Below are 22,986 nucleotides of genomic sequence, written 5' to 3'. Positions count from 1 at the left end.
ACCATACGTCTCATCCTCAACTCACAGCAATAAAAGACAGATAATTGCTGATCCAAGATCAGAGTTCATCTCTGTTTCCTGCCTTCAAAGGCTGCTATCTTGAACTCCATCTAATCTAACTTCACCTGACTAAATATCTGAAACCCTACTGGTTCTTTGTTCCTTGGATGACTTCTCCTGCTGCTACCACACCTTCAAAGTCTGCCTTCTCCTTCCATCCCAATCTGTTTCTCATCACAGACTTTCCAGAGTCCTCTTAGGCATTCCTGCTCCATGTGGTATCCCTCCTTCCAAACTATCTAGGAAAGCAAAGGCTCACATATTTGAGGAGAATGTTCCAGAAAGTCAAGCAGTAACATTCCAGGAGTCAGGGATAATGTTTGCCTGTAGTGATGCCTATGTTTCCCCCTTTCTTGTTTTTCTCCTCCTACCTGACATGTCCTCTTCCCAGACAACATGAGCCTTTCAGTTCCTCTACTACTGTAGTGCTAATGATTCCTAACAGTCCTAACAAGTTTTTATATTGATTTCAGTCAATAAATCAAATATAACCAATTCTCATTATCCACAGTAGTTTTGCACTCTAAAGTTGCTGCAAACACTGAACCACTGCTCCTAGGGAAAATACAAGATTAGGTTCCTGCAGGCCTCTGGTCATCAACCAGTCAATACATAACTTTGTTTTATGTGTGTTCCTGTTTAAAGACACCTCATCTAATATATATTCTTGATTTATTAACAGTGAACTCATGGTCATCAATACTATAACTCATGCCTAAAGGAACATTATGTGACAAATCTATTTTCTCTGTAAGGCACATCACAGCCTTGTTGCACTTAGAAACACTAGACAGCTCTCTAGCACTATGCTTGGGGGGCATTTAAAGCAGCAAAATTACCAACAAAAAGCATAAAAATGTAAAAAGAAAAAACCACAGCACTAAATAGACCACACAAAGGACACTTATTCATAGTGTGAGAGCTGAAACAAGGAGGCAGAGCACCATCTTGTTTAACCTCAGCTGGCAACATGTGCATCAGCTCAAATTTTTTGCCACTCTGCACATGTCCATGAATAACTGTGAAAGCACTGTGAGTATTGATTTTAGGGTTACAAATAAATTTTAGCAAGTAGGTTAATTTGTAAATATGGATAATACACAAATAATAAGGTTCAACTGGATCTATCTTTGAAAAGGTGATATTTAAGCCAAGACCTGAAGTATTGATAGGAATAGACATTTGGTGAGGTGTGGTGTTTACCAAAAATGAAGCTTATTTGAGTCAGAGTGAATAGAAAACATAAAAGCCCTGAAATATAAAAAAATATTGATATGTTCCAGAAATGAAAGAAGAGTTCAGAATGACTACAAAATAGGGAATGGGGTTGGGAGCTAGCAAGTACACTGGAATCAGGCTGTGCAAGGTATTATAAGCCATGTCAAGGATTGGGTCTTTATCCTAATTGTCCTGAGAAGCCATCAGGGGATCTCAGAACAGTAGTCACATGGGGAAGATTATCATCATATCTGTGGGGGATACGTTAAATGGAAAAGAAAACAAAGTTCAAAAGACCGGCTAAGAGATGATGGGAGATAATGATGCTTTGCACAATGATGGTAGCAGTGGGGAATGGAGAAAATGTAGAAAGATTTGAGAAATATTTAAGGCAGAAAGCTTATTAAAGGTTTGGCTAAGAAGGAAACTTGAGCAAGAATGGTGAGGATGCTTGAGGAGTTTCTTCATCTTGATATGTTTAATTTAAAGGTCTGGAAGACATCTAAGAGGTGATAGCTAGTAACAGTGGGGTCTGGAGCTCAGGAGGAAAACTAGTTGGGAGATATTGATCTGAGATATCGATCTAAGAGTTGTTAGTGCAGAGACATTACTGAAGCCATGAGAGTGATAAAAGCATTTGTGGAGGAAGTGCAGCTTGAGAAAAACAAAAGTGGCCGAGAGCAGATTCCTGAGAATTCCAAGCTTTGAGGTTAGATAATAGAAGGGAAGGAAGAGGAGAAGGAGGAAGAAAAGGGGAGGAAGATGGATTGCTTCAACATTTTTTACTTCCAAAGGGGAATGTGTCTGGGGAGATGGACCCTGTCTGGGGAACTCTGTAATGTTGAGGATGGTTCACTGGCCATGAAATCCCGAGAAGTGGTGTGTTGGTTCATGATGCCATAGTTTCCTGGGCATAAATTTAATAAATCAAATATGAAACTACATTTGTTTTCAAATAGCAAAGCAATTTAAACTATTTAAAATGTTTATTTCTCCCTAGCAAATTCCCAGAATCCCTTGATGAGAAATTTTTTTATGCAGCCAAACATTTAAATCACTGTAACAAGGGAAAAGGAGGGGAAGATAAACAGCCTTCTGTCATTTATGGATTCATATTTATAAGACAAAAATGTTCATCATTGCCTCCTAAGTACTCCTCTCCCTCCCCACCACACACACAGATTGTCAGGGAAACTTTCTCACCTAGCCTCACCATCTCTGTTTTCTTGTCCTTTTTGTAATGTGGAATTGCCTTTTGATTCCTGGCTGTTCCAGCCCATCCAGTGAATGGTGTGGTACATATGAATTTGCAACAATGAGAAATCTCTAAGATGAACTTCCATTAAAAAGGTTTTCTCTTCTCTTCACTCTCTTCTCTTTCCTAGCTCTCTGAACTTCGAGGCCAGCCCTTGTTTAAATTTTACCTGGCAGGAAATAACTTACATCTTTGTCCAAGCTAACAGTTATTCATAAATAGATACCCAAGAGATGAGTTTTCACCTGAAATTCTCTTCCCCTGATAAATTCTAATGCATCCTTCAAACTCCAGATTAACTACCACTTTTTACATGAAATGAAATTAGATGCTCCTTACTCGATGCTCCCGAACTGTTCTGTTTATATATCTCTATTCGTAGCTCTGACTGTGCTGAATTGTAATTGTCTTGCCAATTACAACTGGCAGATTTTGAGTCTCTAAACAGTAGGTCTCTAACTTGTTTGATTCAACTTTGAATTCTCAGTGCCTTGCACTTAGTAGCTATTTAATAATTATGTGAACAGGTGACTAAATTCATGTCAAACATCAGCTTGTAGCAGCTTCTTAAGCCTAAATGGATGACTCCAAATGCCATCCTTTTCTGGACTCCCAGGGAAATCTCTTTCTCCTCTCTAAGTGTTTGAGAAGCCTCCAGATGTAGCACATCCTATCAGACACTCCTTCAAGCATTTGTAATTCTCCAAAGGCAGATTTAGTGGGTCGAATGTTCCCCCTGAATTCTTGGCCACCTAGAACCTCAGAATGTGACCTTAATTGAAAATAGGGCCTTTATTAGTTAAGGATTTTGAGATGAAATCATCCTGGACTTAGGGCGGTTCCTAAATCCAATTACTTCTGTCCCTATAAGAAGATGAGAGGACACAAAGAGACATATGGAGAAGAAGGCCATGTGAAGATAGAGGCAGAGACCGGAAATAGAGAACACAGCTCAAAGACATAGAATGCCAGGGATTGCCAGGAGCTACCCAGAGCTAGGAAGAGGCCAGGAGGATTCTTTCTTGGAGTCTTCAGAAGGATCATAGCCTGACTGACACCTTGTTTTCAGACTTGTAGCCTCCAGGGTGGTGAGAGAATAAGTTTCTATTTTTTTTTTTAAGCCACCAAGTTTGTGGTAATTTGTTACAGCAACCCTAAGAACTGAACACAGTAAGGAAGAGGCCCTTCCAGGGAATAGTGAAGACTTCCTGAGGGCTCCAATTCAATCACCTTTCTGCAGCAAAATATCTGCCTCAGGATTTGCTGCTGGATAGAAAAATATTCAAGGCCATTAGGCCAAGATAAAATGCACCAAATCAGAGTGAAGTCCCATCAGAGAGCCTGAAGTCAGCAAGGTTAACTGCAGCAGCTTAAAGTACAGTGAGGTGGTCCAGAGCTATAATTCTCAAGGTGGTGTCAAGTTGGGATCTGCTTGACAAACTCATTGCTCTTAACTTTTGCAGCTGGGGTCTCCATAGCCCTGCAGGCAGTTCAGTGGTAACTGGGGCTCAGAAACCAACTATTCTTCTAAGCAGGAAAAAGAGGAAGAATCTAGAACTAAAAGGCATCAGACTAGCTTCTGTTTCTACTATGTGCTTGACATTTAATTCCAGCCCCTGAGACTTCTGCCTTGTGACCTAACTCCCAGCATGCACCCTGCCATGATTACATCTCCCTGTTTATGATTAACAAACTCTCTTATGTACTAACCTCCTCACTGTAAGTTCTTCTGATTGCCTTACCTTACTTAAACTGTCCCCCAGAATAGTCATTATATTTGTAACTACGTGCTTAGTCTCTGTCTCCCTTACTTATCAGCTCCATGAGTACCGTTGTCATATTCATTGCTCTTTCCCTAATGCCTATCACACTGACTGTAATATAGTAGGAACTTAATATAGAATTTATTTATACCTCTGTTTCAGTCCCTCTGATCATTCCTGTCTTTTTATGCCTCCACCACAGGGAATCCACATTTCTCCCAAATCAGAATTTTTCCTTGTGTCTTAGTACTTTCAAAAATTGAGTACTGGCCATGAACCTCAGGGTCATCACTAGGTCCTCTAATAATGGCTGTCCCCACTCCTTAGACACTATGCACATATCTAGACTTTCTCAGTTTTCTCAAGAAAAAAACTGCATTTTTCTGCATTTTTCTTCTATGCAAAAACTCTGCATTCAAATCTGTCTCATCACTGTCAAAACCTTGAAAGAAAAAAAGGAGACAGTTCAGCACCTTGGACAGCTCTAAGCCATCCTAACGATTGTTTGTTGCTACTACTTTGGCTCTTCAAAGAAATTGATGCCTGCCTTAGATAGCCCAAGACTGATTGCCTTTGGCCCCATAATGGCTCTTGAACTTAAAGAAATCCCAAGTCATTGATGTTAATCTCTTCCCTTTGTAAGCAGAGAAGTGGCCTTCTCCTCTCCAACCAGACTTTGGATCTGAAAGCAGGATCCTATCATCGGCAGGGAAAGAAAGATTTTTGTGTCTTCATTGAGCCCAAGTGGTTGGGATACTAGGGTCAGGAGAGGAACAAGGTTCTGTGCCTAACTTCTTCTTTATAGTAACTTTCTCTTCCAGAGATGAAAGTTTAAATATTAATGTAAGCCAAGACAGCTAGATATGTATAATGAACTTCCACATACCCATCACATGGATTCAACACATGATTTGTCATACCTGCTTTACCCTTTTAACCTTTTTTTTCTTTTTTTGGTTTCTTTTTGGTTCCTGAAAGATATAAAATCAAATCCTGAACCTCATGTCATTTCACCCAAACATATTTAGTATGCTTCTCTTTTAAAAGTAGATATTTTCTCAATGCCATTATCACACTTAACAATGATTTATTTATGTCATCCAATTTCCACTCCATATGCAAATTTCCTTAATAACATAAAAAATGTCTTTGTACTTTTGGTTTTATGTGAATCAGGATGCAAACAAGGTCCACACAGCATATTTAGTTGTTATGCTTCTTTAGTCTCCTTTAATGAAGAGCCATACCTAATCCCTTTATTTTTTCATGCCATTGACTGTTGAAGGAACTGGGTCCAATGATCTATAAAATTTCCACACTCCAGACCTGCCTGTTTGCTTCTTCATGGTATCATTGCTTACTTATGCCCCATATTTCCTACAATCTGGAGGTCAGCTCTAAAGGCTTGATTAGCTTCAGGTTCAACATTCTGTGGCAAGAATGCCTTATAGGTGGTATCAAGGCTACTTTAAAATGGGACCTGTGTCCTTCATATTACATCACAGCTGTCTCAGTCTTACTGATGTTCACATCTAATGGTGGATCCAGGGGCTGTCTGCTTGATTCCTCCATTGTAAAGTTCCCCCCATCACTCTTCATCTAATGGCTTCTCCCAGTGATGATCAATTAGGGTTACAAATGATTTTCTAATTGTTATTTCTTATCCACTTATTAGCTAGAATTCTTCTGTAAAAAATTGTCCCTCAGGCTATTTGATTACCATGAAATATAGTTCATAGATGAAAATCAAGATAAATGATTAATTCTTCCCCTTAATTCCAATTACCCAGATAGCTTTTACAACACTGAACAAATTATAACAGAGTGTTTATTTTCTAATTCATCTTGTTCTTCTTGCTTGCTTCCTCTGAAAACTCCGATGAAGAATTTTTTTTTTATCACAGAATGAATTTATATATTTTCTTTTGAATAATATAAGTTCATAGAAATATAAAGGACCACAGAAATCACGTACTTTAACCCAGTCACATTGCTCAAGTAAGGAAACTGAGGCAAGGAGATATTATAATACGTTCAGTATGGTGGGTATGCTGAGAATGCAGTCCAGATTTGCCGAATCCATGTGTGTCATTCTGGGCATCCTAGTTTGGATGATGTACATGTGAAAGTGTCTGTGGAAGAATAATAGCTAGATTCTTGTATTCTTTAATAGCTAGGACTGTGATGGTTCCATATCTCATTTCAAACCATCTATTTATCTTGTTTAAGAAATTTTGTTTACTCACATGGACCTTAGCTTGACAAAAAAAAAAAAAAACTGAGAGTCACTATAGAAAGTAAATATAATTTATCAGTTCTATGTTTATTGAGCATTAAGTCAATATCCCTGTGATGCAATCAAGAAGTCATAAGACCTGGTTCCCACACCTTAAAATCTAACTGGATAGGGAGGGTGGGAGGGAGGGAGATGCAAGAGGGAAGAGATATGGGAACATATGTATATGTATAACTGATTCACTTTGTTATAAAGCAGAAACTAACACACCATTGTAAAGCAATTATACTTCAATAAAGATGTTTAAAAAAAAAATCTAACTGGAGAAGTCAGACACAGCATAAAATCACCATAAAAGAGTTAGTTCATGTTCATGACCTCAATAGCAAAGATTTCCCAAGCCATCTGTGTTCATAGCCAAGTGAATGGACAGATGATGAATGCTATGTGACTGGGGAGTTTGGAGGGTTTCATGAAGGAGGTGGGGCCTAAGTTGTCCAGAGGATAGGTGGGAATTTAGGGCAGGGAAATAGCTTGGAGTCTTAATGAAGAGGAAGGAAATGCTAAAGTGGTGCTGAATAAATCTATCTAACTGGGGTGGAGGATTTGCATTAGGGGTCTTCCTTATTGAGGTAAGGAATGAAGTGCATAGAGACAGGGTGAAGAAAGCCCTACATATGAAAACACAGAATTGGGCCCTTTTTTCCCATCAGGTATGGAAGGCCACTGAGGAATCGCAGGTAGTAGATGGCATGATGAAATCCAGGAAGCATGTAACAGTCAGTCTCGCTCCCATTCAGAATCTGCCCTCTCTTGGCTGGAAAGATTGGGACCCCATGCTCATTCAGTTTTTAAGCTTTTTTCTTATAGTAAACCTTAGGACATTTGGGATAAAATAATCAATTCTACTAGCGCAGGCCACTGCTCCCTGGTGGGGCTTTGAATTATTTTCCCCCTCCACTCACAGAATGTTACCACCAGTGTCCTTCTTCCTTGTTCTTCCCTATTCACTAATAATGCACACTCATGCATTCAATAAACATTTGTTGAATAATGTGCTAAGCATTGCTCTAGGCACTAAAATATAGTGGTGGATATATCAGGCAAGACCCCTGCTTTCATGAGGCTTACAACCTAGTAAAAGATAGACAATATATAGACAATGTGCAAGGAAATAAAAACAAAATTATTTCAGATTGTGAAATGGGTACATGTTGATGTGATGGCAAGTAATTGAGGATGAGGAAACCTCTGCAAATAGTGTGGTTAGGAAAGGTCTTCCCAAAGACAGGACATTTGATCTGACACCTCAGTGATGAAACACTATGGGCATTCAGAGCCTGGGGTATATGGTTCCAAGCAGACAAAAAAGTATATGCAAAATTTCCAAGGCAAGACTGGATTTCATATATTAAGGTACCAAAAGGCCAGTGTAAGTGAAATATAGTAAGTAAAATTGCAAGTAGTATGAAATGAAATCAGAATGGAAAGGGACAAAGTCATGTCGATTCTTAGAGTTGTTAGTGAGCTGTTTGTATTTTATTCTGAGAGTGCTGGGAAGCCATTGAAGGGTTTTCTATGGAGAAGTCACAAAATCCGATTTATGATTTTAAAAGATCACTATGATGCATGTAGAAGGATAGTAATTATACCATTGCATATAGAAGTAAAAGTCTTGTTAACAACTAATTATCCATCAATAAGAAAAAGGTAGAAAATTTCTTTTGTGTGCATACAATGGAATACCATGCAATTGTGAAAAAGGATGGGCAGATATTTATGTACTGGTATAGATTGTAAGTGAAAAGGTAAGATGTCAGGCAGTGTGGGGTGTTTGCTATATTTGTGTAAAAAAATAAAGTAAGACTCTAAAAGAGGAGACTTTGTAAAGAAATGGATTCTCTAATGGTGCGATTCAGATGGTTCCCTTTTGGTCTATGGTGGAGACCATCCAGGTAGTGCTGACCACACAACTAGCCATGCTATAACTGTGGGTCTGTCAACTTCTCTGGTGTCTTCACCAGCAGAACCCAGCCACATGGCATCAGCCTGCCCAGAGCTGCCTGTTCCCATGTTTGATATGTTATTAGTCTAGGAAGTTGTGGTAGGATCCCTGTTAATCACACCTAACATTTCCAAAATAAGGCAACTAAATACGCAGTGAGCATGAAACTGAGAATGAAGCTTCTTTATCTCAGAATGGTTGGGGTTAGCCTGCTATTTACCATGGAAGAAGTTTCTTTGCAGAATCAAACTTGAAAAGAGAATTGGGGATGGGGTGAGACAATGCCATGCTTTCAGAGGAGAGAGGACAAGGGGATGCAGAGGGAAGGGAGCAACCTGCCAAGAAGCAGCAGGGCAACCCGGGCCAGGTAGGCTCCTCCTCTGGTTGTCTTCAGCCACACACTGGGGCACTGGATTGGCCTGTAGATAAAGTCAAAGCCAGCCCAGAATCCACCCTTCCCATCAGCCCACTGCTTTCCTCTGTCACCACCCTGCCTGGAGCTCAGGAAGTGTAATTCAGGAGTCAAACCTGCCCAGGATGTAGAGCAGGGTGAAGAGTGCATTCCAGCAACAGAAGTGATCTCATGATGACCCACCTCTCTGGTTAATGTCATCCCCCTCCACTAACACTCACACACACTCATGCACACACTAACACAAAATTCTCATTGATTCCCATTGATCATTATTGCCATGATATCATAGAAAGACCATCATCCTGGAGGAGAAGAGATGACCCTGATACATTAAGCCAAGGTGTGGCTCTGGGACCAGCAGAACCAGCAGCACTGAGAACTGGTTAGAGAAAGAAATTCCTGGACCCCACTACAAACCTACTGAATCAGAATCTCTGGGGATGGGGCCCAGTTATCTGTTTTAACAAAGCCCTCCAGATAATTACGATGCAGGCTCAAGTTCTCAGCCTTGGCTACACATTGGAATCACCTGGGAAGCTTTAAAGACTGTTGATGCCTGGGTCACGCTCCAGAGATCCTGTTGTAGTTGATTTGGGTAAGGCCTGGACAGGGAATCACCTCATTCATATTCTCTGTCTCTCTCTCTCTCTCTCACACACACACACACACACACACACACACAGGGTAGGGGATTGGGGGAGAGCAAAGAATGTCTTCCACTGGGACATCTTCCAGCAGGACCAACGATTTGTCTTCTCTTCCTCTGCCTCCCTCTTCACTCCCTCTTCCTTCCTACGTTCTGCTCTCGAAGCCTGTTAGGACTGCTTCCATGGGTCTGACATGCACCATCTCTAGACTGAATACTTCGAGCCTTATTAAGCAGTTTAATTAGTGTATGATAGTATCAGGAATCATCTCAGAAAGCAACCAGTTTACAAACTTACAGATGGAACTGGTCCTAATGCAGGAAAGTAAATATATTTATTGAGTTTTAAAAAGTTTATCATGGGCTTCCCTGGTGGCACAGTGGTTGAGAATCTGCCTGCCAATGCAGGGGACACAGGTTCGAGCCCTGGTCTGGGAAGATCCCACATGCCGCGGAACGACTAGGCCTGTAAGCCACAATTGCTGAGCCTGCGCGTCTAGAGCCTGTGTTCCGCAACAAGAGAGGCCGCGATAGTGAGAGGCCCGCGCACCGCGATGAAGAGTGGCCCCCACTTGCCGCAACTAGAGAAAGCCCTCGCACAGAAACAAAGACCCAACACAGCCATAAATAAATAAATTAATTAATTTTAAAAAAAAGTTTATCATAAATACTGACATTTTAAAATAAAGCACCTTAAGTGTATCTAACAGAATGTAAACACTCGAGCAGTTTGATGCCCACATTTATCCACTTAAACAAATACCCAGACTGTTACTAGTCAAATATTTTACATCATTTCTTAATCTTTTTGAACTTATATTCTATGTGATTCTGAAAAGATGAGGAACAGGGAGGTGAAGTAACTTGCCCAAGGTCACATAGCATGTATATGGCAGCTCTGGGTATGAATCCAGATATCTTGCTTTGGATTCTGTTATTTCAATTTATTACTAACCATTTGTTATTTACATTTTGAATTTAAATAAAACTTAAAATATGCATGCCAAAAAAATTTTGTTGATAAAATAACTCACCACTTTTTAACTCGACAGAACTATTTTAAAATTTAACTTGTTTTAGGACTCGCTGTTTTCCACTTTCAGTAAAGATCTATGTTTTAAAACATATGAAGTACTTTTTACACTGGGAATGAAGCTATACTAGGACTGCCAGTATGTATGCTCTGCCCATGAGCCTTAATATCTACTCCCTGTGGACTGGGCAACTGGAAGTGTGTGTCCATCTTTGTGTGTCTCTTTGTGTTTATAACCCTTGAGACCAATGGCAAGATCTAGAGTTGTTGCTTTGAGCAGTGTCTGATCCTAGAGAATGGCTTTTTGGTGGGGACAGTGGGACTCCCCCATGGCCCCAGGTGACACGAGAAGGCAAGATGTGAGAATAGAATATATACATGCCTTCCTTGTAGGGTTACCTTGTGGACATACTATGGGCATATACATATTAAATGACATACACGGACCCTCTAAGAGTTCATGAACCCAAGTTAAGGATTTTGCAAGAGAATTATAGCCTCTGGGCTAGAAGTGTCTCAGAGATAATCCAACCCAACCCTTCATTTCATCAACAAGTAGACAAAGGCCCAGGAGGACAGAGAACTTGTCCAGGGCCACACAGCCAGTGGGCAGGGGGAGTGGAAGTCTAATAAGGGAGGGAGAGAGAGCACGTTCAGCTCCCAGTCTCCATGTCTCTTTCCTACAGGGATATTTCCTGGCTGGCACCTGAGCTATGTCGACGTGAAGGACAATTCCCGCGATGAGACCTTCCGTTTCCAATGTGACTGCTGGCTCTCCAAGAATGAGGGCGACAGGCAGACGGTCCGCGACTTTGCCTGTGCCAACAATGAGATCCACGATGAGCTGGGGGAGACCAGTACGTGGGGAGACCGGTGGGCCCTGCTTAGATTCAGCCTGGGCTGAATCTTCAGTTAAACGAGAGTTAGCTCAGGAGGGAGGTGGGAACAATGTTGGAAAATCTAAAGAAGGAACCCTTACAGCGGCAGGGGAATCAGATGCCCAATGAAGGAAATAATATTGGAGAGGTACATAAGTAAGCACCCTAAATGTTGTTTCATGGACCTGGAACAGCCAAGATACTGGTACCAGCTCATGGTCCCAAATCACAGGGACTAATTAGGTAGAGGAAAACCCATAGGGGACAAGCTTACTCTGCCCTGAGGGCTGGGCTGGGCAGTTTGATGTGATGCTCCCTCTGGTTTATTTTTTTGTCATGGACTCTCTCCAACTGATGTCTATGACAACAGCCACCAAATCAAGCCTTTCTGGAAACAGAATGTGCAGGGCAGCCAGCTTCTCCACCAACCACTTTCTCTTTGGTTCCTTCCTCAGGGGATGTTTAAAGGGAAAGAGTAATTGGTCCCTAAGGTGGATGGCCATCCAGGACCAGGGGAGTGTTTCTTTCATACGGATGCTAGTATCTGCGTCCAACAGATTTGACAAAGGCTTATCAATAGCACAGCCTGATGTGAAGAAAGGATTTTCCAACCTTAGCTATTAAGGTAACACTAGCTGCATGAAGACATAAACTCCCAAATCTCAATGGCTAAATACAACAAAATTTGTTTCTCACTCACGTAATAAACTGTCCAGTGTGAGTGTTTGGCAAGAGGCCTTCCACACTGTGATTCAGGGACCCAAGCTCTTCTCACCTGTCTGACATTTTCAACACGTGACTCCCACATTCCTTGCAGAGGGAAGAGAGCATGGAGAAGGCACACTCCCCTACCTTCTTATAATAACTCACATTCTATTAGTCATGCAGCTCTACCTAGATGTAAAGGCATCTGGGTAATGCCATACCTGGCTGGACAGTCACTCCCTGGCAAGCACTGTACACCACGTGGCATGGGAAGCATGGATCCTTGGTGGAAAGCCACTCAGCCTTCTCCACCATGCCGTCCAAACTACCCAATGATGGACTTAGCTACGTCAAGAGGTAGTGAACACTGATGTCCCTGGGAGCATTCAAACAAGGGCCAACTATTCATCTGTCAGCTTTACTGCATGGGGATTCCTGCCCTAATTCAGAGGGTGAACTCTCAGCTTCTGTAATTACACTTACTGGGAAGTTACTGGGAGCCCAGGTTTATTTTAGATGCTAAGTGCGATGCACACTGCTTTGTGATTTCTAGTTTATTTGTATTGACCTTTGTCCATGTGTAGTTCTCCCTACACAACTGTAAGCTCCCAAAGGTCGAGGACAAAATCACTCATGTTTGTAGCCCTCTGCAGCTCTCTAGGCTTTGGGACTTAGTAGGTACACAAGTCGTTAGTGCTCAGCAAATGGAAGAAGATGCAGTCAGTCGTTTTCCTTAGAGCCTCACAATCTCATTAGAGGGAGAGGCTAATATACAAATGCCAACACAAGCAATAGAGGTTCCTTGGGCCATTGGTGTTCAGGGGAGAAGAGATTCGTGAGGCTGGGAGAATAACCACTGAGCTTCCTTCCCAGATTTCCTGCCAAACAGCTGCTAAGACCTACGGGATTTGGGTTGGCAGGGAGATTGGCAGCGGGAAAGCGGCACTTGCATTATTTCCAGAAGGATGTGTGTGGGCCAGAGATGGGAGGGCAGGGACACAGAGCCCAGGAGATGGCCTGGATCAGTCCGTCTTAACTAGGAGCCTGCAGAGGGCAGAGTGGCGCCCTCTAGGCTGCCCACAGGGGGACAGTGACACCCATGTCCTAAGATGGAGACTTATCCTGGGGAGAGCCAGGGACGCAGTTCAAGCCAATTATTTCAACCCTCAGCTAATTTTATTTAACCACTTGGCAAATACTTATTGAAAACCTACTAAGTGCCACGGCCTAGTGTGGGTTCTGGGGACACACTAATGAATAAAGCAGAGACCCTGCCCTCGTGGCACTTACATTCTGTGTCTGTGTCCCCAGGGGCACCTCTGGGCACTTGGCTTGTGAGAATAAACATGCTCTCATACTTGAACAGAGCTTCACGTGTGTGAAAGCATTCCACACATCCCCTGCTCTCACCGGGTCCTCGCCACCCCACTCCCACCCTATGAGTTAGATAGGGGGAAAATTCCCCCCTCTATATCATAGGTAAGGAAAACCAAAAACCTGAAAGGTTAAGTGACATGTCTAAGGCCAACCATAGCTATTAGGACTCATATATCCTGATTCCAAGACCAGGACTCATCGCACCACCGCAGCCTTATTGGGCCTGGCTGGTACTCCAGATGGATCCATTGCCCCACCTTGTTTAGCCTCCTGTTTTCTGCCTTCACCTCCAACTCTTGTTAGCGGTTCCTGAAGCTGCTCCCCATCCTCTGCAAGCATCTGCCTCTGCAGGTGATTCCAATGTGCAGGCAAAGCTGAAAACCATTGGCAGCCTTCAAGTAATACTGATGTCTGAGTCTCACCCCAGAGATTTTGTTGTAATCAATCCAGGCTAAGTCCTGAACAGTAGGATCACATGCTCATATGTGCATACACATGCACACAGCACACACACATACATGCATACCCTCATGCATGCACACACACACACACACACGCATGCATACACACATGCACACCTGGAAGGACAAAAATATCTCTCTCTGGAACATCCTCCAACAAGACCAATGTCTCCCTCTTTACAGCCCTCCTCCTTCTTATCCACCCCCACCTGAAGCCTTTTAGGGCTGCTCAGTCAGCCTTATCTGCAACATTTCCAGCCTAAATACAGTCTAACTTGATGGCCAACTCCCCAAGGATGGAAGACTCACTGCTCCACAAGGCAGCTCTGTTTTAAAAAAAAATCATCTTTATATTTATGTTCTTGAAGTTTCTATCCTTTGGCAGTCCCAGTGGGATGGGGTCAAACAGAAAATTTCAGGAGTGGTCAGGACCCTTGGTTGTACATGCCTGAACCCCAACCCTAAGCTGGCTCCAGCAAAAAGAGAGCATATTGGTTCCCAGAACTTGGAAGTTTCAGGTGGAGCTGGCTGGGACTTGGCTGTCTCCAGAGGCTACAATGGTTTTAGTATGTTTGTCTCCCTTTTCCTCTTAACTGTTTCTTTCTCTACATCATGAGAAGATGGCAGCTGGTACCCGCAACCCCATAGACTTCTAACTTAACAGCTTTAGTGGAAGGGAACAGAGCGTCTCTTAGGGAATAATTCTGACTGTCCAGGCCCGAGACTCTCAGCCCCATGCAAACCACTTGGTAGGAGCTCGCCAGACAAGGGTCCTGACAACATGAGGTGGGGAAGGCGATGTGGAGCAGTAAGGTCCTGACGCCCACCAGATGCCCAGGCGTCCTCTGGTGCTCCTCCATGGAATCACGTGCCCCTGCAGTCCTGCCCTCAAGGCAAACACCTGTCTGTTCAGGAGCTGCTCACCTGATGGGATGTTGGATCCTCTCGGTGCATCCTGGGTTGCTGGTTCATCTCCCTCTGAGGGTGCCACGCCCAGAGCCCAGGCAAGGTGTCAAGGGTGGCCAGATCTCCTCTCTCCTCTCCTGCCACCTGAACCACATTCACCACATTCACTAGCTTTGCTGGTGGCCCCTTCATGTGAGTGACTCGCACGGTGGCTGCTGAGCCTCTTTCTCCAGCCGGGCTGGTCCTGGGGGGTGTTGGCCCCAGGGTGAGCCTCATACGGACCCCTCCTAGGCTGGGCTCCTACCGGCCCCACTCTTTCAGGTCCCTGGTCCTCCTCTGTCCTTTCCTCCCAGCAACCTATAAACAAAACTGAGAGTCATGCCTTCCACATTTTTATCAAGCCATTGATGAAATGACTTTCCAAGGTGGACATATGCTGATTGAAAGACCGTTGGTGCAGCTGGCCACATTTGTTTCTAATCTGTCTAAATGTCCTCACTTACACACTTTCCTTCTCTACCTTCTCCCCGGTGCCATGAGGAGAGGATTGCTTATGGTCCACATGCGCTGCTTCTCAAATGTTCCACTTGAGTTGATCGTAGAGAGTAAGTAGGTTCCTAGCGCTCCCTGCCTCCTCTCCTGGGCGCTGACAAACCATTTCCTCTACAATGCCCAGGATCCACTTTGAATTCACAGGTGTCTGGTTTGCAGAAATACTTTACCGGCTGCTGGGAAAGCAGAATGGCAGTGGGACCACCCCCTCCCTGCAATGGCTTCGAGCCGCGGGCAGTGGCTCAGCCATTTCACGTCCCTGGGCTGTGAACGGTCGGACCTGCAGAGCCCCGCTCTTCTTCCAGGGCTTGTGCTGTGGATCTCTTCCCCTATCGTGGGCATTTTTGCCCTGATTCATTCTACCTGTGACTTGAGAGAAGTCACAAAGGCAACAGTTTGCTGAGAGGCCGGGATTGACGTTACATTGAGCTGTAGGCACAGCCATCCCTTCTAATTATCTTTATCACATCTCTGAGATAAAAGCACAGAGATCAAGCTCTCCCTTTGGATCCAGAATCCCAAATCCTCAATGATTCACTTACTGCAGCAAGAGCTGTATGCACAGGGAAACCTCCAGACAAGTATTGTGTCCTCCTGTGTGCCAGCTCCATCCCAGCCTGGTCCCTGGGGAGTGGGGCTGGATCATGTGGATTTCAAGCCCCTCTCATGCCCCTCAGTATCTTTGCTTACGCTGCTGCCTCCTCCTAGAGCATCCCTCGGTTTTCTGCTGATCATAATCATGGCTCTTTTTCAAGGCCAAGTTCATACGCCATCTTCTTCATGAAGCTCACTGCGATTAGCCCAATCATTCATTGTTCACTCAACAAATATTTATTGAGTGCCTATGTGCCAGGCTCTGTTCTGGGATCTAAAAGTGAGCAAAACGAAGACCCCTGCCCTCATGGAGCTTACATTCAAGTGGGAGGGGGGAATACAATAAACGATAAAATAATAAGTAAAACTCCTTAGCATGTTAGAAGGTACTAGGTGATAAGAGAAGATAATAGAGCTCAGTAGGGCCAGCGCTGGGGAAATCAGGCAGGAAGTGTGGTTAGGGTGGTCTGGCAGACTCTGTGAGAAAGTGACATCTGAGTAGGGAGGAAGGAGGGGAGGGAGGGAGTCAAGCCAACATGGGTTGGGGTGGGGACATGCCCAAGGTAGAGCTCTAAGGCCAGAGTGTGCCTCCTGTTCTGGAACGGCACGGAGGCTGAGTGGAGCGAGCAAGGGAGACAGTACTGGAAGGTGAGGTTTGAGAGGTAATGGGAGCCTGCTTTACCCTCCCTCCCATGCTATTTTGGCCCTTTGTTTAAGGTTATTCTGTCCTGTGGTGCAGTCGGTGTTTCTGTCTGGGGCTAGAGATGAGTTCTAGTGTCGCCCAGGGTCTAGCCCAGTCCTGACTCTTGGCAAATGCTGACATGCTTGTGGGAACTGCGGGGGAGGGAGGTCGTGATGCTGAGCATGACACCGGAGTGAGAGCTGAGACAAGACAGGGAATGAGACTGCTTGCTACAGAAAGTTCGAGGCAACTGGATCTTCCCCTCCCCTTTCTGTAGCTGGGCCCCGCCTCTCCTCCCTTCTCTTTACACACCATCTCCACTTTGCATCTCATAGACTCTTCCATCCCTGAGAACCAGGCCCCAGCGTCTCTCCAAAAACTCATCCCACCTCATGGATCCTGGAGGCAGAGGCGTTTGGCCCTTCACTTCCAGTGGCTCCCATGCTTGCCAGGCAAAGAGATTGCTACTATAAATAAAAGGAGGACACCACTCTAGACCCCAAATTGAGGCAGGTTCTATTTATAGTGCCTCAGTTGTAGCGATTTTAATCTGCGCCCCCTCCCCCCTTAAGGCTGTGATCTAAGACCAGGTGTAGGACCTGCAAGGAGTGGCCAGTTTGCTCCTGCTCTGATGGTGGGCGCTGCTTCCCCTCTGCTGACCCTCTCCCACCTTCTCCACCACAGCCTATGAGATCGTCATAGAAACCGGCAACGGAGGCGAAACCAGGGAGAACGTCTGGCTCATCCTGGAGGGCAGGAAGAACCGATCCAAAGAGTTTCTCGTGGAAAATTCTTCTAGACAGCGGGCCTTTAGGAAGTAGGAAGAGGGGTGCCCACAGGGGAATGTGGATGGGTGGGGCGGGTAAGAGAGCGACCCCAAGAACCAACCCTTTTAGTGGGGGCCATAAATATACAAATGGGCCTAACCAGCAAGAATTTATTGAGTACCTACTGTGTGCGCACCCCATTCGAGCTCCAAGGGATGAAACAAGGAGATTTAGAAGAGGGAAGAGAGAGGACTGTCATTTAAAGAGAGCCCCCTCTAAGAGACTAGAATCTATATTATTCCAACTACTGGAAAGAAAGGATAATTATGTAATATGATAGAAGCGCTAATTATGGCTACAATGGCAATCACAGTACAATATATAAATGTTTCCAAGTAACATGTTGTACACCTTAAATTTACACAATAGTGTATGTCAAATGTATTTCAATTTTTAAAAAGTTAATGGAAACTACAACGAAAATCAGTTAATAAATTAATTAAAGCAAGCCCACTATGTGGCAGGACCGGGAATCACACAGACATTATCCTGTGTCCGTGCAGATGAGGAGCTCACAGTCTAGTTGAAAAGGGAGACGTTCACCCATAAGAATGCAAAAGGATCATGTAAGACAGCATAGACTTTTAGGAGGGAGGGAGGGGAGAGCCTCTAAGATGCTTTATAGGAAAATCAAAATTGGGTCTCGTGTAACAGGTGCCTCTGCTCAGCACTCCCGGCTGCCTGCCACACGCCGGAGACTCTCACCTCCTCCTGCACATCTGAGCCACCTCTGAGCTGCTCAGAAGCCCCCTTCATCTCCCCGCTGCCTCCAGAATTGCCTCCATAGTCTCCCCCTGCCATAACCCCACTGTACCTTCTATTCAAACCCCCTCTGAGTGGGGATGGTCGGAGCTGACACCCCCCCCCGCAGACTGCCCCTCCCCTTTCTTTTCCACTGCCCTTTCCCTCACTGAACCCAGCCAAGTCAGCACTCCCCCCCAGAAATGTCTGCACCTCCAATCCCACTGCTCCCATCCCTTGACTTTGCCAAGTCAGATCTACATCAGAGGACTCTTCCCTTCCCCCGCCTCTGCTCTCTGAATCTCATCACCCTCTTCAACCCAATGCCCAAGGCCCAGGACCTCACCCACCTCCAACACCATCCGATATTTCCAATCATTGATTCCGGGACCAAGTAGCCGGAAGGGCTTTTTAATGGTTATGATTGTCTTGTTCCAAAACTAGACTGAACCCTTAAGCAGTGGAGACCTGACATCAGGTCTTGCTTGCTATTCTATCTCTGTTCTTCAGACCAGTGCTTAGGATACAGTTGGCACTCAGTAAATGCTTACTTCCTTCAGTGGGCATGAGCAGTTCTCACTGGCCATATCTTTGCATCCTGCAGGGGGACCACAGACACATTTGAGTTTGACAGCGTCTATTTGGGAGACATTGCCTCCCTCTGCGTGGGCCACCTCGCCAGGGAGGACCGGTTCATCCCCAAGAGAGAGCTGGTCTGGCACGTCAAGACCATCACCATCACCGAGATGGAGTACGGCAACGTGTATGTCCTGGGCCTCTGCCCTCTTCCCCAGGAAGTGCCACGCCCTTAGCGGGGAGGGCCTGTGGCTGGACCAGAAGGCAGGGTGTGAGGTGTCCCCTTTGAGGCTGAGGTCACCTCACTCAGGAGGCATATGAGGCAGGAAGGGAAGAGGCAGCTGTACTGGTTCTCGAGCTTTCTGAACCAGAGGCTTACCCCAGAGGCAAGGAACTAGACTGGATGACCTTGGGTGCTCCAGTGATGCTTCTTTGGAAGGAAAGAAGAGCCAGTCAGACAGGGCCAGACAGCTGAGTCTTTCCTTCCCTTCCCCCATTATCACTGTATAATGATAAAGAGGTACAGCTGTGAAGCCTGCTGCTCCAGTCAGAGTGAAAGCCCATCATTCCTGTGGGCAGAGTAGAGACCAGCTGGAGTAATCCCATGGCCCACCGGCCCTGAGGACCCCAGATAAGGAGATTTACATTTCCCCCACCAAGGCCTTCTGGGGACTCAGGCATTTCTGGAGGATTAAGGGTCTTAGTTACCTGGGTAACAGTTCACAGCCATCAGTTTTTCTAATTAAAACCACTTGGTAACCACGTTGGAAGACAGAAAGAGCCCTGAGGCTCTGGAAGGCAGGAAAGACACTAAGAAGGAACCAGGAGATGAGGAAGGGGAGGCCAAGGGCAGCGCATGCCTCGGGGAGGGTAGACCCAAAGAGCAACTAAGGCAGTTGGACATCCCCCCAGAACCACTGCCGGCCCCTCCGAGCTCCCCTCGTGCCCCTCCCGGCCTGGCCCTGCTCCTGGCAACTCCTTTCACAAGAAGCGCATGGGACAGAAGCAGCAGCCCTGCCTGACCAGGCAGGTCCCAGCTTCAGGCTCCAGCCTTCAGGAGCCCAGCTTCTCAGAGAAATGTCTGTCCACATTCGGCCTGCCACCTTCAGGATCCCTGGAATTGGCTGCCTCTGACCAAGCTTCCACTTTGGGAATTAAGCAGGAAAGGTTCTCCCATTTGAACTTCTGTCTTAGCCATCTCAGGCTGCCATAACTGAATCTACAGACTGGGTGGCTCAAACAACAGGCATTCTTTTCTCACAGTTCTGGAGGCTGGAAGTCAGAAATCAGGGTGCCAGCAGGGTTGGGTTCTTATGAGGCCTCTCTTCCTAGCTCACTGTGTACTCGCATGGCAGAGAAAGAGAGAGGGAGATCTGGCAGTCTCTTCCTCTTCTTATAAGGGCACTAATCCCATCATGGGTCCCCACCCTCAGGACCTCATCAAAACCTGATTACCTCCCAAAGCCGCCATCTCCAAATACCATCACTTTGGGGGTTAGGGGCCTCAACATGTGAATTTGGGAGGAGAGGATTCAGTTCATAGCAGCTTCCCTCTCAGGCTGCAATGTTATTTATTCCTCTTTTTGAGAAAAGAACAACAGTAAATCCTGTAGGAGTCGCTGGGTGTGGCTGCTAGGAGCAATACTGACGAGGACTTGAGAGCTGGGATACAGGGGCCTGGAAGAGTTCCAGCTCACCCAGCGAGCCAGGGCCAGGTCAAAGCCCCTTCTGCAACCTGAACTGTCTCCCTATGGCAAATAGCATGGCTGCTGATACTGCACCTCTGCAAATGCCCAAAATAAACAAAACAATACAATACAAGAATAAGTCACCACCTGAGTTAGCTTTAAACCCACAGTGTTGGCTGTGAGAGAGAGAGAGCCAAAGATTCAGCACCACTCGGCACCTTCTACTGTCAGGAGGAAGGGGGTGAAGAACTTCCCATCCCACAGTCCTGGGGCCGTTATAGGATTTTTCATCCAGTGGAATCTGCCACTCCCAGTGAAGCATCTTTTCCTACATTCTCAAGAGTGTGGCCTTTTGTCAGCATGGTGCTTGGGCTCGAAGGGGAGGGAGGGATGTCCATGGGGTGGGGATCTTCCCAAGGGAAGTGGGTGCAGGGAGTGCAGACACCCAGATGCTAGAGCTGTCACGGATCAGCCGTGTAGCCTCAGGCCATAACCCAGCACCTCTCAGGGAAGAGAGCTGGATGCCCTCTAGAGACGGTGGGAGGGGAAGGATGGCGGGGGTTCGTCTGGAGGGCTCTCAGAAGTCATACTCCAGTCTACCTACCTGCGCTGGTCTCAAGCCTGTGATTCCTGGTGTATGAGAACCTCCCCCCAACAAAATATCACCTCTATACAGAGAGGGGACAGTACAGGGGTGTTCCATCATTGTGGCTATTTACATGTCACCATTCTAGAACACATTTAAATTCTGCCATGTAAAGACCACTTAAATAGCACTGTATATGGATCCACAGTTCCTTTTTAACCAGCATGTTGGACCATAATATTTGGATTTCCATGAAATGCAAATTAATTTAATCTCAATCTCATAAACACAACAATCTCAAATTTTTATGTGGCAACCAATTCCAGTCCTGACTCTTCTTCTTCAGCGTTTCTGACCAGCTCTTTTTCGTCACTAATATCCTCAGGACCTCGGTGGAAGGACACACAGAGAGGCTTTTGTTTCTTTTTTTAAAACCCAAAGTGGAATCGTTGTTTTATCCCATTATCATATATAATACATAATCATTTTAAAATTCAAATAAGGCAAAAAAGTGTGTAAAACAAAGTAAAAATTCTCTAAAGCCCTACCCATCAGAGATGGCCATCTTGAGCATTTGGTGACCCTGTTCTCTCTGGCATATTTCCAATGTCTCACACACACACACTGTTCACAGAAGTGTGATCCTATTCTACTTGGTTTTTTTAACATATTCATTTTTTTGTTTGTTATTCTCTGCCTTGCCTTTATTCTCGCCCATGACCCTACCCCCATTGCCAGTGGGAACAGCCTGGCATGTTCTTCTGCAGCTGGAGTCTTAACTCCACAAAGCCCTGAGGTCCCACATTTTGGTGATCTTATAATTACGTCTATTAGGAAACATTTCCTTATAACTACACCAGTGAATATTTTTCAGCCATTAAAAACAACAAATTAGGTTTCCCTGGTGGCGCAGTGGTTAAGAATCTGCCTGCCAATGCAGGGGACACAGGTTCGAGCCCTGGTCCGGGAAGATCCCACATGCCGTGGAGCAACAAAGCCTGTGCACCACAACTACTGAGCCTGCACTCTGGAGCCCATAAGCCACAACTACTGAGCCCACGTGCCTAGAGCTTGTGCTCCTCAACGAGAAGCCACGGCAGTGAGAAGCCCGCGCACCGCGATGAAGCATAGCCCCCACTCGCTGCAACTAGAGAAAGCCCGAGCGCAGCAACGAAGACCCAACGCAGCCAAAAATAAATAAATAAATTTATTTTTTTTTTTAAAAACCGAATTAAATATGTACCAGAAGACTTGGAGCAATTCCCAGGAAGTATTGTTGAGTGAGAAAAGTAAGATATGGGAAAGAATGCATTATATGATCCATTTTGTAAAGGGAACACTGAAGTCCCGAATGTGTCTGTGTCTATGTGGGTCTGTGCAGGGTTGGGTGAAATGGAGGGAAATTTGGCAAGATACATCTACAGCTGTTACATGGGTTATCTGAGGTGAAGGCGAGATGCAGGAGGGGTACGGAAAGAGAAAAAGGAGATAGAGCCAAGCAAAAAGGAAAAGAAAAAGAATGCATTTAGAAGAACACCCATATGATCACAGGATTTTTGCATTTATATAGAATTATGTATATTAGTGCATTTGCATAAAGAAATACATTTTAAGTGAATGTTTAAGCAAAGAATGCGATTATATCTCCCTCTTAGAAAATATGGTATGTAACAACAATCTAGATTTATCAAGTGACAAGTTGGGGGCAGAGAGATCTCAAGACAGAATAATGATTTCTTGTGAAGTGTCTTTAAATGGCTGGCTCGTCAGGTGTCCAGGCAG

The 22,986-nt window shown here is 45.0% G+C and overlaps 1 protein-coding gene across 2 annotated transcripts in view; it reads left to right on the top strand.

The window, feature by feature from the left end:
- Window positions 1–22,986, top strand: part of LOXHD1 (lipoxygenase homology PLAT domains 1) — a 219,867-nt gene that overhangs the window by 194,902 nt on the left and 1,979 nt on the right. For both annotated transcript variants that reach the window (XM_059894273.1, XM_059894272.1), the window contains 3 exons: window positions 11,318–11,488; window positions 17,471–17,603; window positions 18,959–19,117. In XM_059894273.1, coding sequence (XP_059750256.1) covers window positions 11,318–11,488; window positions 17,471–17,603; window positions 18,959–19,117 — 463 coding nt within the window. The remainder of the gene's footprint in view (window positions 1–11,317; window positions 11,489–17,470; window positions 17,604–18,958; window positions 19,118–22,986) is intronic.

Source organism: Balaenoptera ricei, chromosome 14 (genome assembly GCF_028023285.1).
Source record: "Balaenoptera ricei isolate mBalRic1 chromosome 14, mBalRic1.hap2, whole genome shotgun sequence".
Classification (NCBI taxonomy): domain Eukaryota; kingdom Metazoa; phylum Chordata; class Mammalia; order Artiodactyla; family Balaenopteridae; genus Balaenoptera; species Balaenoptera ricei.
The sequence above is the reverse complement of the archived record's forward strand: the minus strand, read 5'-3'. Positions and strand labels throughout refer to the sequence as shown.